Raw genomic sequence first — 12951 nt, forward strand, 5'->3', positions numbered from 1 at the left:
GGAAAATCCAAAAAATGGGTAGGTAGGTAGAAAAACTTTTTTTTTTTTAAACCAAAAATGTGTTTATGCTTAAAAAGTATAAAATACACAAAATAATACAACAATTTTGGATTTGCATCGCGTACCATCCACCAAAATTGGCTAGGCCTTAGCCTCCAAGCCTAGTCCAAGGCTATTTCAGCCTTATTAATTAGCTCATGAAAAAAAAAATATTGTTCCTTGTAGTTAAAAAAAAATAAATAAAAAAATAAAAAATAAATAAAATGCCGACCATGATTTTCGTAAAATTTGGGTCGGTACGTTGTTTTTTTTCACCTAAATCTGCTTCTAAAAGAAATGTTTTCATACAAGTTCCAATGGAAAAGAGATACCAAAAATAGAGGCAGATAATGGCTATTACCTCAGTGGTGGAATGACAGTTTTAGAAAACAGTTCAACACAGCATTGGAATAGGGTTGCTTTTGCCAAAAATCATTTCAGCAACATATCATTCTGGCAAAGGAACATGACCTTAGCGAGATCATCTCTGCTACTGTTCATTCATGCTGAGCGGTTGGCTGAGAGGTATTGTTCCTACTTCTTGTGCTGAAGATGCCGGTTCAAACCCAGCCAGCGTTGGGTTTTAAATTTGGAGTCCGATTGTTTGGCTCCTTGAATAACCCTCACAATTATGCGGGTTTAGGACAATGCTTGTATCCGTATGTGTCCGTTATACGTGGTAGTTAAGTTGGGTGGTGCTGCACTAATTTCCGATTTCGAATGAGAACCAATAAAGAATTATAATGTATTATTATTAGCAATTTATATTTACTGCAACACAACCTCAACTAAAACACAATGCAAGCCATAGTAATTTCTGTCCTCAGACCAGGAATTTTATTTCATTCAATTTCTGTTCTTTACATTCACATTAAGTGATTTCTAAAACACACGAGTATATTTACATAACCTACACGCACAGGTGAAGAAGGTTGAAATGAAACAAGAAATAACTTCATTGCAAAGTCCTTTCTGAATATCCGGCAGCAAGAAGCAAGTTGCCAGATAATAGATAACAAGTAACAATACGGTACATTAAATCTACGATCCAAAAAGCAATAACATGGATGAAACACAGTTAAAATTGCCTAAGTCGACTCCAAACTGGCACTGAAAAACTGTTTTGACTTGGATAAAATTTGACTTACAGATAGTTAATTAATGGAAAACACAACAATTTGGCATGTAAAATAAGATTGACTTTAGAGGCAAAGTTGACTTAGGCAAGTTTAACTATAACAACAGACAACTACCTGTAGCTACAGGTAAATTTTGTAATGACAACAAATGACATTAAAAGATTATTTTGGCAGTTACACACAGGTTTTTTGAAAACATTATTATCAATTAAATATATTTTGTTTATTGTGCCAACTGTCAAGAATCTTTATTATTAATTTGCAGGAGTTCTACATGTATTCATTAATTCACAGGCATTCAAGTACTGTATTTTGTAAACTAACAAAACAATTACTGTATTTTGATAAGATATTTCAAGCAGGACATGACATTGACATGGATATATATTGAGGACAATAAACACAACCATAATGATGGATGAAAAAATGCAGAACTTAAGTTAAAAAAGGTTGATACATCAGCAAGAATATTTCTTGTATCAGGGAATGGAATTGTAGCACTAGTAAGAAATTAATGTAACCATAATCTGTGGCAGTTAGTTCAGGAGACTGTTGCATTTGTTTAATATTGTTACATATATTTTTTAAACAGCACAATTCCTAAATCATCATCATCATTAAAAAAAAAAATTACAAAGTCAAGTCTTTGCATCCTTCTCAAAATACTCAACAAATTCCATTGAGCTTATCTTGAGTTGCTCTTAAAACAAGCAGTTCTCAGTTCATCAGTGTACAATATGTGAATGTTGATGTCCAATCAGAAGCAGCAAATATTACAAGTTAAGCTATTCATAGCATTGCAGGCTGGAATTATTGCATCTTCACAAAATACTATGTACTTCACAATCTGTTTTTTTGTGAATTCAAGAAATTAGAAATCAGTAGGCAATCATATGAAGACGGCATGAATTTCATATGAGAATGCGCATTTTAAATCACATTTTTTTAAATACTGTCCACTGTACAAACACAACATGATACATAGTCCACAGTGTATCAAGCTAGCACTTTCAGGCTACAAAAATATTTCACACCAAGATGGTAAATTCCTATGTATTTTTGCTTGCTCAAGTCTTGAAGTTTAAAATTCCCTGAAATGTATCTACTCCTCACCAACAGACCAAATCCTCCCAAAAATTACACCTTCATATTTCCTGGCAGGGTGTCTTTCAGTTTTCACACCAATTCAAAGCCTAACCTCAGCTTTGGTCCATTTCATTGTCTTGTATTGGATCTTTGGTCTCAGATTCACAGGCTGCTTCTAATGAGGTCTCTGGAGTTTCATTGGAGTTGCCCGATTCGCCAGAGTCAGCAGGATCATCATTATTTGATTCAGGAGGTAATGTTGTTGATTCAGGTTCTGATAATTTTTGTTCAGACGTTTTTTTTGTTAATTCTTCCTCATTTGCGGGTTTTGTATTTTCAACTTCTGTACTTGATATTTCCTGAGTACCTGTGAGGTCAATAATAATAATAAAAAAATTTACACACATTTAACAAGCTCAATCACACTGATAATACTTTAATGGGGAAAGATGTCAAGTTATTACCTTACATGTATGTAGAGCTCTTTAGACCATTATGTTTGATCAATAACAATTTGTGAAGGCTACACATTTATGGGGATATATTTAATCTTTATGCACTTGAATTACCCCTGGAAACAGACACACAATCTATCATAATACACAATGTTCCTCTTTTGTGTAACTTTGTCATAATGATTTAGTTAATAGCTAACAGTTACACAATTACCCTTCTGGGTGGAGACATAACCGTCTTGCTTAAGTACAATAGGTGGCTCTAGAAATTTGCCATCCAGCCTGACAGGGGATCTGAAAGAAAGGGTCAAATACATATATACCAGTTTTTACATAGCCAACTACTGTAGGCCTCTATGCATTTATATTATTACTTGGGTCACCTATGCAATACATACTCAGCTCCCACGAGTGAGAATTAAATAGCAAGGCCTAAAAAAATGTTATGTTGACGTAACAAGCCTCAAAAAATCGGGTAAGTAGGTAGATTTTTTTTTCCCCACAATAATCAGCAAATGGCCGTAAAATGTCACTCACCCAGTCAAGCTTATTACTGTATTCCTAGCCTACAGTAGGCGATACTGTAGGCGAGACTTTGTCTGTACCATGTTTTGCAAACTTATTGACTTAAGATCATCAGGAGGGCGAAAAAAAATAAAAATAAAGTTTTGTTTTTTATTTAGCGAATGGTCTAGCCAAAAAAATGCAGACAGAACAGAAGTAGTAATGAATGGAATGGTTAAATGAATAAAATTTATATAATTAGGATATATACATATCTTACTTTTGGCGATTTCAACACAGCAACGTGCGTTACGTAATAAAAATATAGAAAAAGTTATATTTTTTCTGAAATTTCCATTTTTTTGTGGCGGCGGGTGCGCTTATTGGCCAAAAATAAAATCATATATTTATTTGAAATCATCATCATTGGCGGCAACGGGTTCGCTAAACAAGGTTAAAAAGTGTCTCGCCCTAACTAATTACATTGAAGATCACCATTATTTTATTATTTAATATTAAATGTTTTTGAAGGAAGAGAAGTTAATAATAATATAGATATAAATGTTTCTGGTTCCATAGAGAGGGATCAACTCGAATGACCATCCTGCTCAACATCTGTTAAGATTTAGGGATCTCCTGGCAAGTCGAATGGCTGGGCGGTTAGCAGGGTTCGAACAGCACGCTCGCCTATGGTTCCGGGGGTAGAACAATTCTTCTCGGATAAGGACTATAAACTGTAGGCCCAGTGTATACAATGGCTCATGTGCACTATAAAGTACCCAGTACATCATTCGAGACGAGTAGGGGTATAGCCCGGTGTACTGGAACAGACAACTCCTGTGGTAAACAAAAAGAGTTGCTGGTACTGGGTTACTGGGCAGCAAAGACACGAAGGGACCCTTAGGGGCAAAGAAAGTCAGTGATTGAGTTCATAGTCCACACATCAAGCGCATCTTAATTTGATGGATACGGCTTTATGAAACTACACTATTATTATTATTATTATTTTCATTATTATTATTATTATTGATAATTCAAAAAACCCACTGCTATGAAACAACAGCATACAGTGTGCTGGTTGCATATTGTTAAGCTACGTTTTTTTAGAGAATATGTATTTCCAGTTATTTTTGCAATTTTTCTTTATGTTTGTAAACTTGTATTGTGAACTTTTTAATAAAAATGTCTAGGGCCGGCCAAATGTTTACGGTCGGTTGGGTTACACAAACATAACATTTTTTATTAAAGCTAGTAATCATTGCATTAGCATTGCGAGCCTAACCAAGTACCCATTTATATTCATGGGTGGAAAACAGCAGCAGGTGGAGTGTCTTGCCCAAGACACATAAGGTCAGAGTTAAAAAAAAAACCTGACCTTAACATTGAGCCTCTGAATTGCAATGCTGCGCAAGCTAATGACCCGGAAGAGTAGCATACTACTATCATGTTTCAACAAGTTCTTGTAATCTCAAAAGCTCCAATGAGGGCAGTATAATTAATTAATCAACTATTAATCAATCAGCCAAGTGTTTCTAGAGCTCTTTATGAGGGCAGTATAATAGAGGCAGCAGAGCTAAAAAAGATCTATTAATCAATCAGCCTCATGAGGGCAGTATAATAGAGGCAGTAGATCTAAAAAAGATCTATTAATCAATCAACCAAGTGTTTCTAGAGCTCCTCACTGGAGCTGAAAATACGTACCCTGTTGCGTAGATACTTGCTCAATGTGATCTTCACTACAGCTGTCTGGACTTGAACTCTCTTGTGACACTACATTAGTCTTTTGTTCTGTGTTACTATCTACAGACAGTGTAGACTCAGTTAAATTGTTTGAGTTTGTTTTAGAAACATTTTCACTTTTTTCGATGTCGGTCTGTTCTGCAACATCATTTAAGCTGTCATGGTAATGGTTTTTACAGTCAGTGTCAATACCATTCATCATGACAGTCGGTTTCTCAAAATCACTGGTTTTTGTCTGTCTCTTCCCATTAGGCGAAACAGTGCTTACGACCATTATGTTCTGAAAATAAATGATAATGGCAGATTAATATGTACTGTACTTCCTAAATAATGGCAATGCTTGAAAACCAATAAAATACAAAGTATTTACATGGGATAACAAATGATGTGGTATAAAGATGGTGGGTAGAATTTTATTTATATATTTTTTTTAAATTTAAGGCTCACAGTAGGAGATGTTTTTAGTTTAAAGAAGAACGAACCCATGGTTTTTAATGGAAATTGCGCCAATAAATTGTAAGATAAACATCTTAACCACAAAGTTACAGTTTGAACACTACATATAAAAGAAAATAAACATACAACTACAAAATATTCACACATAAAATTAAAAATATATAAATATTGTATGGTAGATTATTTAGTTAGTATTTAATATTGGAACAATGTTTAATATAGCTATTTTTTGTTTACCTTTTCAATTCCTCTCATGAACTTATCACTGCGTTTGTAGTACCTCTTTGGGTCTGTTACCAGCTCGCAGAGTCGTTGGATTGTAAAAGGTGCGCTGTTTAAGAAAAACAAAATTAATCCATAATCTTATATATAGTTATAAATGATTGGTTCGGAGTATTCCAAGTAATGCCGCAGTGCAAGCAGCAATGTACTGCGTAGTGTTATGAGCGGCGTATTTAATGCATCTACAACCTACAGTACCCTTATACTGTAACTGAATTTTATTTAATCTTGAATCAAGAAAACTAAATGCCCCAGTTTAATGGATATTAAAAATAGAGGTAGTTTCATTAAGTACTTACTAGGAAAAGGTGTTTATGGCTTTTACAAGGCGCTGACGCATGTCATCAAAATCCACATTTTCAACATTTGGCGCCAGCAGGACCTCCTCGGCATTAACCGTTACATATTCCTGTATGACGTTCTCCAGCTTACAGATAAATAAAGGTTTAAGTTTTTTCCATGGATATCTAAAATAATAAACATACAGAAACGGCATTGCGCTTAACTTACAAAAAAAAACTATGTGAATTCTAAATGAACAATAATATACAGAATATCATAAATAAAAAGGAAAAAAAAAAGATGCAGCAAATACCTTTTTGAAGATATATGTGGCAAAGACAAACCAAGGACAAGTCACTTGTCGCAAAACTTTGTTCTGGGAAGAGCCACTAAGATATTACATGAAATAAGACATTTGGATTATCCAAACAGATTGCTGTATCTAGCTTTTCCCACACTGGAATACAGACGCCTGAGATCAGATATGATCCAAATTTTAGAATCATTAACAGTTTTGATATTATCAATTTCAGCACTTTCTTTTCATTTTCTGACTACCAAGAGACTAGAGTTGACAGATTCAAATTGTTTAAAAAGATGGCTAGGCTTGAAATAAAGGAAGTATTCTTATAGCTGTAGAGTGGTCAATTCTTGGAATACTGTAGTCTTCAATCTGAGGTGGTTCAAACTTCTTCTGTCAATCTTTTTAAATCTCTTTTAAATAACCATTGGAAATCTCTTGACTGTAAATTTATTTTCTCTTATTTATAAGTTTTCATTTTAATTTGCAATAACGTCATTTCATTTTCATAATCCTTCTTATCACATAGTTTTACTCTAATCTCGAAATTTTGCACTTTTCATCATTTGCATTTACCCCACAACATAAAAATTGGAAGCAAAATATTAAATTGTACTGAAGGGTCATATAAGCTTTTAGCTTTCCAACAGACCCACCACAATCTTGCAAGTAGCAAGTAAATTGTGTTTCAGAGACAATGACCAAAACATGCTGGAATTCAAAATTTTGAAATATATTTTATTGTACTAAACTAACCTTTATTATAGCTATAGCCCTATTTTCAATTTTTAAACAACAATTTTTAACGATTTGGTGATGGCTTCTGCCCCAGAAATGCCCGAAATTTTGAACAGCTGTATGTTTGGTTAGTTCTTCCCTACAGAACTGCTGAAGCGTTCACAAAGTTCTGCCTCCTGTTTACTTTATCTCTCATAGTAGAAATGAGCTCAAACGTAAAGTCTTGTTATGGTTGACTTTTTAATTGGTGCATGCCAGACCTTTTTTAATGAATGGATGGCTCCCCAGACTTGACCAATCCTAATTCTCAGGTCATATTAAGTCTTAATATATCCGCCAAAGAAATTGAAATCGTGAACTCTTTCAACAGGTGTGTTGTCGATTGAGAATAGTGGTCCATATTCAGATGGGTTGAGATGCATAAACCTGGTTTTAGATGCATTGAGGAACAGACCGATTTTTTGGCACTCTGATTCAACTCGTAGTAGTAGTTGTTGAGCCTGGTGGGATGAGTAGTCAAGTAGCGCAATTTTATCGGCGTAATCTAAGTGTGAATCCGTGATTGCTTTGTATAGCCATTCTGAGTGCAAGTCTAGACAGACGATAAAAAGAAATGGTGCAAGAGGGTCACCTTGTGTCGACTTTGAATGTTTCGGTGTTGCCTTCGGGTGTAATCACTAGTGCAGATGTTTCTTCATACATGGTTTTGATGGCAGATATAATCTTTGTAGGAAGACCATAGGATTCCAGTATCTGAAACATTCTGCTTCGGTTGATGGAGTCGAAGGCTTTTGAAAACTCGATAAACACAATTACTGTTTCCTTGTTGAAATTCTGGAGTTCCTTGACAATTCTTTGGAGTGCCAGTAAGTGAGCTGCTGTCGACCTCTCGACGGAAGACATTCTCGTTTGGTCAAAGCACCTTATCAATAACAGGGCGTATACGGTTCAATAAAGACGGTTGTAGATTTTCGATGCAACTTGTGTCAGTGAAATACCATGGTAATTGTTAGTGTTTCGGAGGTCGCCCTTTTTAAGTATAGGAACGAGACCTGATAAGCCCCACTCTTTTGGTTTGATGCTGTTGGATGTGGTGTTGCAGAATCTCCTTAGACTCTTTCTAACATTGGGAAGCCTCCAGAATTCTATTTGTAAACCATCAAGTCCAGGGGCCTTTCCATTCTTCATTTGTTTTAGTGCTGTATCTATTTCGTCTGTGGAGACTATGTCACACTTTACATCATGATGGGTCTCAAAAACCTTCTGAATGGGAGTGTCATCTACGGGATGTTCTGGATCGGCATTGAGAAGATTTTTGAAGAGAATTTTCCATGTCTGAAGACGATCTGCTCTGGTAACAAAAACAGTATATTTTGTATTCTTTCCCGACAGCTCTTTCATTAGCCTCCATGCAGTCTTGGTCTCTGTTGATTGTTTAGCACAATGAAGAGAGAATGTTGTTTATACGATCATCTTCACATCTGTTGAATGTCCTGCAGAGGTTTATCTGATTCGCTTGGACATTTCTTGTACTGCGGGGTTGCTCTGCGAGCTGCAACCACCAGAGCACAGTCAACTGTTCCTGGAGCTTGGGCCGGTTTGGGTGGTAGTTCATTTCCAACTTTATTGCTAATGTTAATGAAGTTGGTGTACGTTTTACAATCATTGGGGAGTAGTAAGAATTTCTTGTTTATTGAATCATCAATAGGAGCAGCAAGTTGAGTATCACTGGTTACTGCACGCCAGAACAGTCTTTTATGAGTGGAAATTTTGGTATCATGTAAACTTAATTGGACAGTTGAAGTGATAATTCTATGGTCGCTTCCAATTGGATCGGAGGATGTGTGGGCCTGGCAGTCTCGGATGCTGTTTCGACATCACCTATAAAGGCAGTAATCAATCTGAGATAGATCGTCTTCTGGAGATCTTCATGTCCATAACTTGGAGCCTGATTTCTGGAATGAGACATTCCCTGCAATGAGGTTACGTTCTAGGATAAAATCTCATTTCTGTTTTCCTCTGTGTGTTACGAGAATTGAGAGGACCGTTTTGCATTGAAGTCGGCACCAATGAGAAGCATTCTATGTGCTGGTATGTCAATTATGGCGTTTCCAAGATCACTGTAAAAGTCAATAATTTTTTCTTCAGGTAACGTTAATATCATAGTTATTAATGTGTTTGTTGAGTTCTGCACGAGAAGCTTGACTATTCAGAGTTCTGCAATTACTTGTAGCCATTTTGTAAGACCGGCTCGGACTTGATAAACCCTTCTTTCATCGACTATCATAGTGTGATCTTCCAATAGGGTTTGGATTGCACACGTCATAAGATACAGATGTGGCATTGCTTGACCGTTCAAAGGGCTGATATGCAAGGGCTTTAACCTTAATGCTGTAGGAAGACTTCATGTTGTTTGCTTTTTCCAATAGCTGATTTTTTACAGGTGAATCGCCACTTCTACTGAACTGTAGTGATCCTGTAATTGGACTGGTATGTGCCTCTTCATTATCAGTGCAGGTTTAAACGCTTGTAACTTCATAAGGAATTATCGCATTTTAATGATTCTTTTACCATTTTATAGCTCTCATTTTTACTGTTTAACCCTGAATTAATAGCTAAAAATTGATTATTGCGACAAGTGACTGGTTTGGCTTGTCTTTGCCACATATAGTACTGTCTGTGGTGTTCCCCTGCGATATCTCAAAAGGGAAAAACAGGCCTTTTCATTGACTGATTACTGAATATCTTCCAAAATGTTTTTGAGGGTTTTCACCATAAAAACAGGCATCTTCTTTTGAATATTGTTAAACCAATGATAATAGTTTTAGAGCAAAGAACCAACGGAAATGGTTTCAGCGTTCTTAATTTTGTAACAGCTGTTCAAGGCTGGACATCAGTCAGTCCGTTTTATGTTTGGTAAATAAAAAAACCAATACAATCGCTTTAATATTATAATTAATTAGTTTTAAATGCATTACTCTACTTCATTGATGTCCTGTTGTATATATTGTTGACGGAGGTGCTGTAGTGTGTGATGTAGGCCTAGCCTACTTGTACCATTATCTACCCTAATCATTATATTACATTCCTAATCTGGAGCAGTATAATTTATTAATTATCCATCGACGAACCTGGTGGTACACTTCACTAATCAAGGCTGATGTAGCAGTGAAAGCCATGATATACTTCCAATGTGTATTATAAGCAGTATTTTCGTTTCTGCGCACCTATTTTCCTAGCGATTTTCAGCGCAAGTGTTTTGTTTTCGAGATATCCTCCACGCATATAAAATAATTTACAGTGTGGATCCGCCCCTGTATACTAGTCTTAAATCAATTACTAATTCTGATTTGATGTAATTGCCCTAATCCAATTCACACAAAAACATCCAATCGGAATTAAGAATTGGTTTAAGTCTGCTTAAGAATAGCCACTGCCTATATTATATTATTTAAATCCAGTCCTAAATCCTTCCTCTTAATAATTCAACTTCTTTCTAGCATCTTCCAGCGCCGGTGACAAGCCAGTTTTTGTTTGCTTTGCGCTTTAAAAATGTGTATTATTATCATTATTATTATTATTATTATTTAAACACATCTCTGTGGTATTGTTTGGTTCCGTGTGGTGGTGTATGATGTGGAAGTAGTAATAATATCGAGCATTTGTAGCACGCTAGCATCCGTTTAGAGGGAACACTCATGGAGCGTTGACTTCTCCGTGCCCAAAATTGACATTTCTTAGTAAAAATGACACTATAACACTATATATTATATAGAGGCCCAGGTAGCTAAAAAAAACTGCTTCATCGATGACAAAAATTCATGTATTGTCAAACAACCAACTAAATTTAAAGATGTATTGTCCAATGTCATTATTATCATCATTATCCAATATGTGGCACAGACAAGCCAAAGCATGATTCAGAGAAAATGGCCAAAACATGTTGGAAAGTGTTAAAAATCTATTTTATTGCATTAAACTAACCTTTATATCTATACATTATTGTTCGCTGTTACTTTTTCCATTTTCAATGTTAAAACAACATTTTTAAGGATTTTATTATAGTTTCTGCATGGGAAATGCCCAAAATCATAAATTTTGAAGGCTGATTTCTCTATATTGTTCTTTAAACAGCTATATGTTTAAATGGTTGTAACTTCATAAGGAAATATCGGAGTTATAATTTTTTTTTTTACATTTTATAGCTCTTATTTTACTCTTAACACTGTATTAATAACTCAAAAAATCAATTTTTGCAAAGAGTGATTGGTTATATAAAAATCAGGGTACACAATTTTTAAATTCAATAACTAGCCTAGTCCTATGCTCAAATTAATAGGTACTTACTGCAGAATGAGCAATTTCATTTCAAAATTATTTTTTTTAAGGATGTCATTTTCGGGGGGGGGGGTCTTTAAACATCTTTAAAAACTAACAACAGTCTTAAGCCTCATTTACACTACACACGATTACGACACGACGACACGATACAGATGCGCGCATCTAGAATACAAACTATGCGATATGTCGTTGTCGTAATTGTGTCTAGTGTAAATGTGGCTTTACTCTTACCTTTACTTAAATAGTAAAGTGAGTCCTCTTACTAGGCCTAGCCTAGGCCCTAGACTGTGATAAATAGGAGGCGGCAGAGAGAGTGTAAAAAACTTGTGTCACATTCCCTACCTCTGTTCTTAAAATAAACTATAAAACAAACCAGACGTTTTCTTCAGGGGTGGTGCCAGCGGGGGGGGCCAGCCCCCCCCCTCCATCGGGGAGAAAAAGCACAATTTGTCGGAGAGAAAAAAAATTATATGCATCTTCTACATATTAGTAGTAGTAGAAGTATAAAATCGATTAAATAAGCCTTTGAAACCGCTAAATTGTCAAAATTTTCGTGGGCTCTGCTGCCAGGACCACTTTCGAGACCTTTTAATGGAAGCTCGACCACGCCCACTTTCTTTCGTCGGGGACATCTGACCCCTCGTGGGGACATCTGACCCCTCGTCGGGGCATCGACCCCCTCGTCGGGGACCTCGGCCGCCCCCCCCCCCCCCCCCCCCCCCCCCCCCGGCCAAATCCTTACGCCACCCCTGCTTTCCTTCAAACAATGTATCACCTATTATGTCACAGTGAAATACCAGCCCGAGGTAGGACTATGGATAACAGTAAGACTAGGCTAGGCTAGGAAGACCAATATACTTACAAGGTATCTCCCGTCTTCGCTATCCATATCAAGAGATTCTCGAGAACAGGGGGTACGTTTGGAGACGGCTTACGTTCAAAATCTGGAATAAAATTAAATTAACAAATTTATAATAAAAAGCAGAACATTAACAGCCATAAAAACACACAAATAAAAACATAAACATTACCATTTAAAGCGTCTAAAATCGTTTCGGTGTCCAATTCCATTCCGCCGATTTCTCTACGCTTCTCCATCTAAAAAATATGGCGGCGAAGCGAAGGTAGATTGTCGTCGGTGGTGGTGTAGTGGGCGAACGAGGCGCCCTTCTTCTTTTCATTGCAGTGGGGGCGTAGCAATTGCTAAAATTGTCTATGAAAAAACAACAAATTTTCTCCGGGTCTTTGTTTTGTAGTGTTTTCTCTTATAATATAGTTTCCTAATATTTTCATAGATATTTTTGGATATGTATAATTTTTTTTAAATTAATAATTAAATAGGCCTATTACTTTTCTTAGAAAATGACCATGGAACTTCAGGAACATTAAAAAAAGGAAAAAACAGTTTGCAGTGACGAGTTCACCTAATTAATAAGGTACTGCTAGTTTAAGTTTTTTTCAGGACATGATCACCTTGCAAATTATCTGTATGGACTTAATTGATCTTAATAAACAATACATAAAGCAGACTTTATCTTGATCGGAGTTATAAAATATATAGCTCAATCGCAAAGATGACCTAGATCAA

The 12951-nt window shown here is 35.9% G+C and overlaps 1 protein-coding gene across 1 annotated transcript; it reads right to left on the reverse strand.

Moving 5' to 3' along the window:
* Positions 1 to 849: 849 nt before the first annotated feature.
* Positions 850 to 12552, reverse strand: LOC117108723 (serine/threonine-protein phosphatase 4 regulatory subunit 2-B-like). The gene is made up of 6 exons (XM_033250847.1): positions 12395 to 12552; positions 12226 to 12307; positions 6001 to 6168; positions 5657 to 5750; positions 4925 to 5243; positions 850 to 2631 (listed from the first exon to the last, which is right to left on the reverse strand). Exons 1-6 carry the CDS (start codon positions 12459 to 12461, stop codon positions 2378 to 2380), a joined length of 984 nt encoding a protein of 327 aa, XP_033106738.1. The 5' UTR covers positions 12462 to 12552; the 3' UTR covers positions 850 to 2377.
* Positions 12553 to 12951: the final 399 nt, after the last annotated feature.

Source organism: Anneissia japonica, unplaced genomic scaffold, assembly GCF_011630105.1.
Source record: "Anneissia japonica isolate Jap-2015-1 unplaced genomic scaffold, ASM1163010v1 scaffold128_len593404_cov183, whole genome shotgun sequence".
NCBI lineage: Eukaryota > Metazoa > Echinodermata > Crinoidea > Comatulida > Comatulidae > Anneissia > Anneissia japonica.

What these genes read in the sequence shown, in the direction of transcription:
- LOC117108723 (XM_033250847.1), bottom strand. Translation starts at nt 12,461, where the DNA reads ATGGAGAAGCGTAGAGAAATCGGCGGAATGGAATTGGACACCGAAACG. An exon ending in GCGAAGACGGGAGATACCTT is followed by an intron (nt 6,169 to 12,225) that starts GTAAGTATATTG and finishes TTATTATTTTAG; the next exon opens with ATATCCATGGAAAAAACTTA. An exon ending in GCAAGTATCTACGCAACAGG is followed by an intron (nt 2,632 to 4,924) that starts GTACGTATTTTC and finishes TTGACCTCACAG; the next exon opens with GTACTCAGGAAATATCAAGT.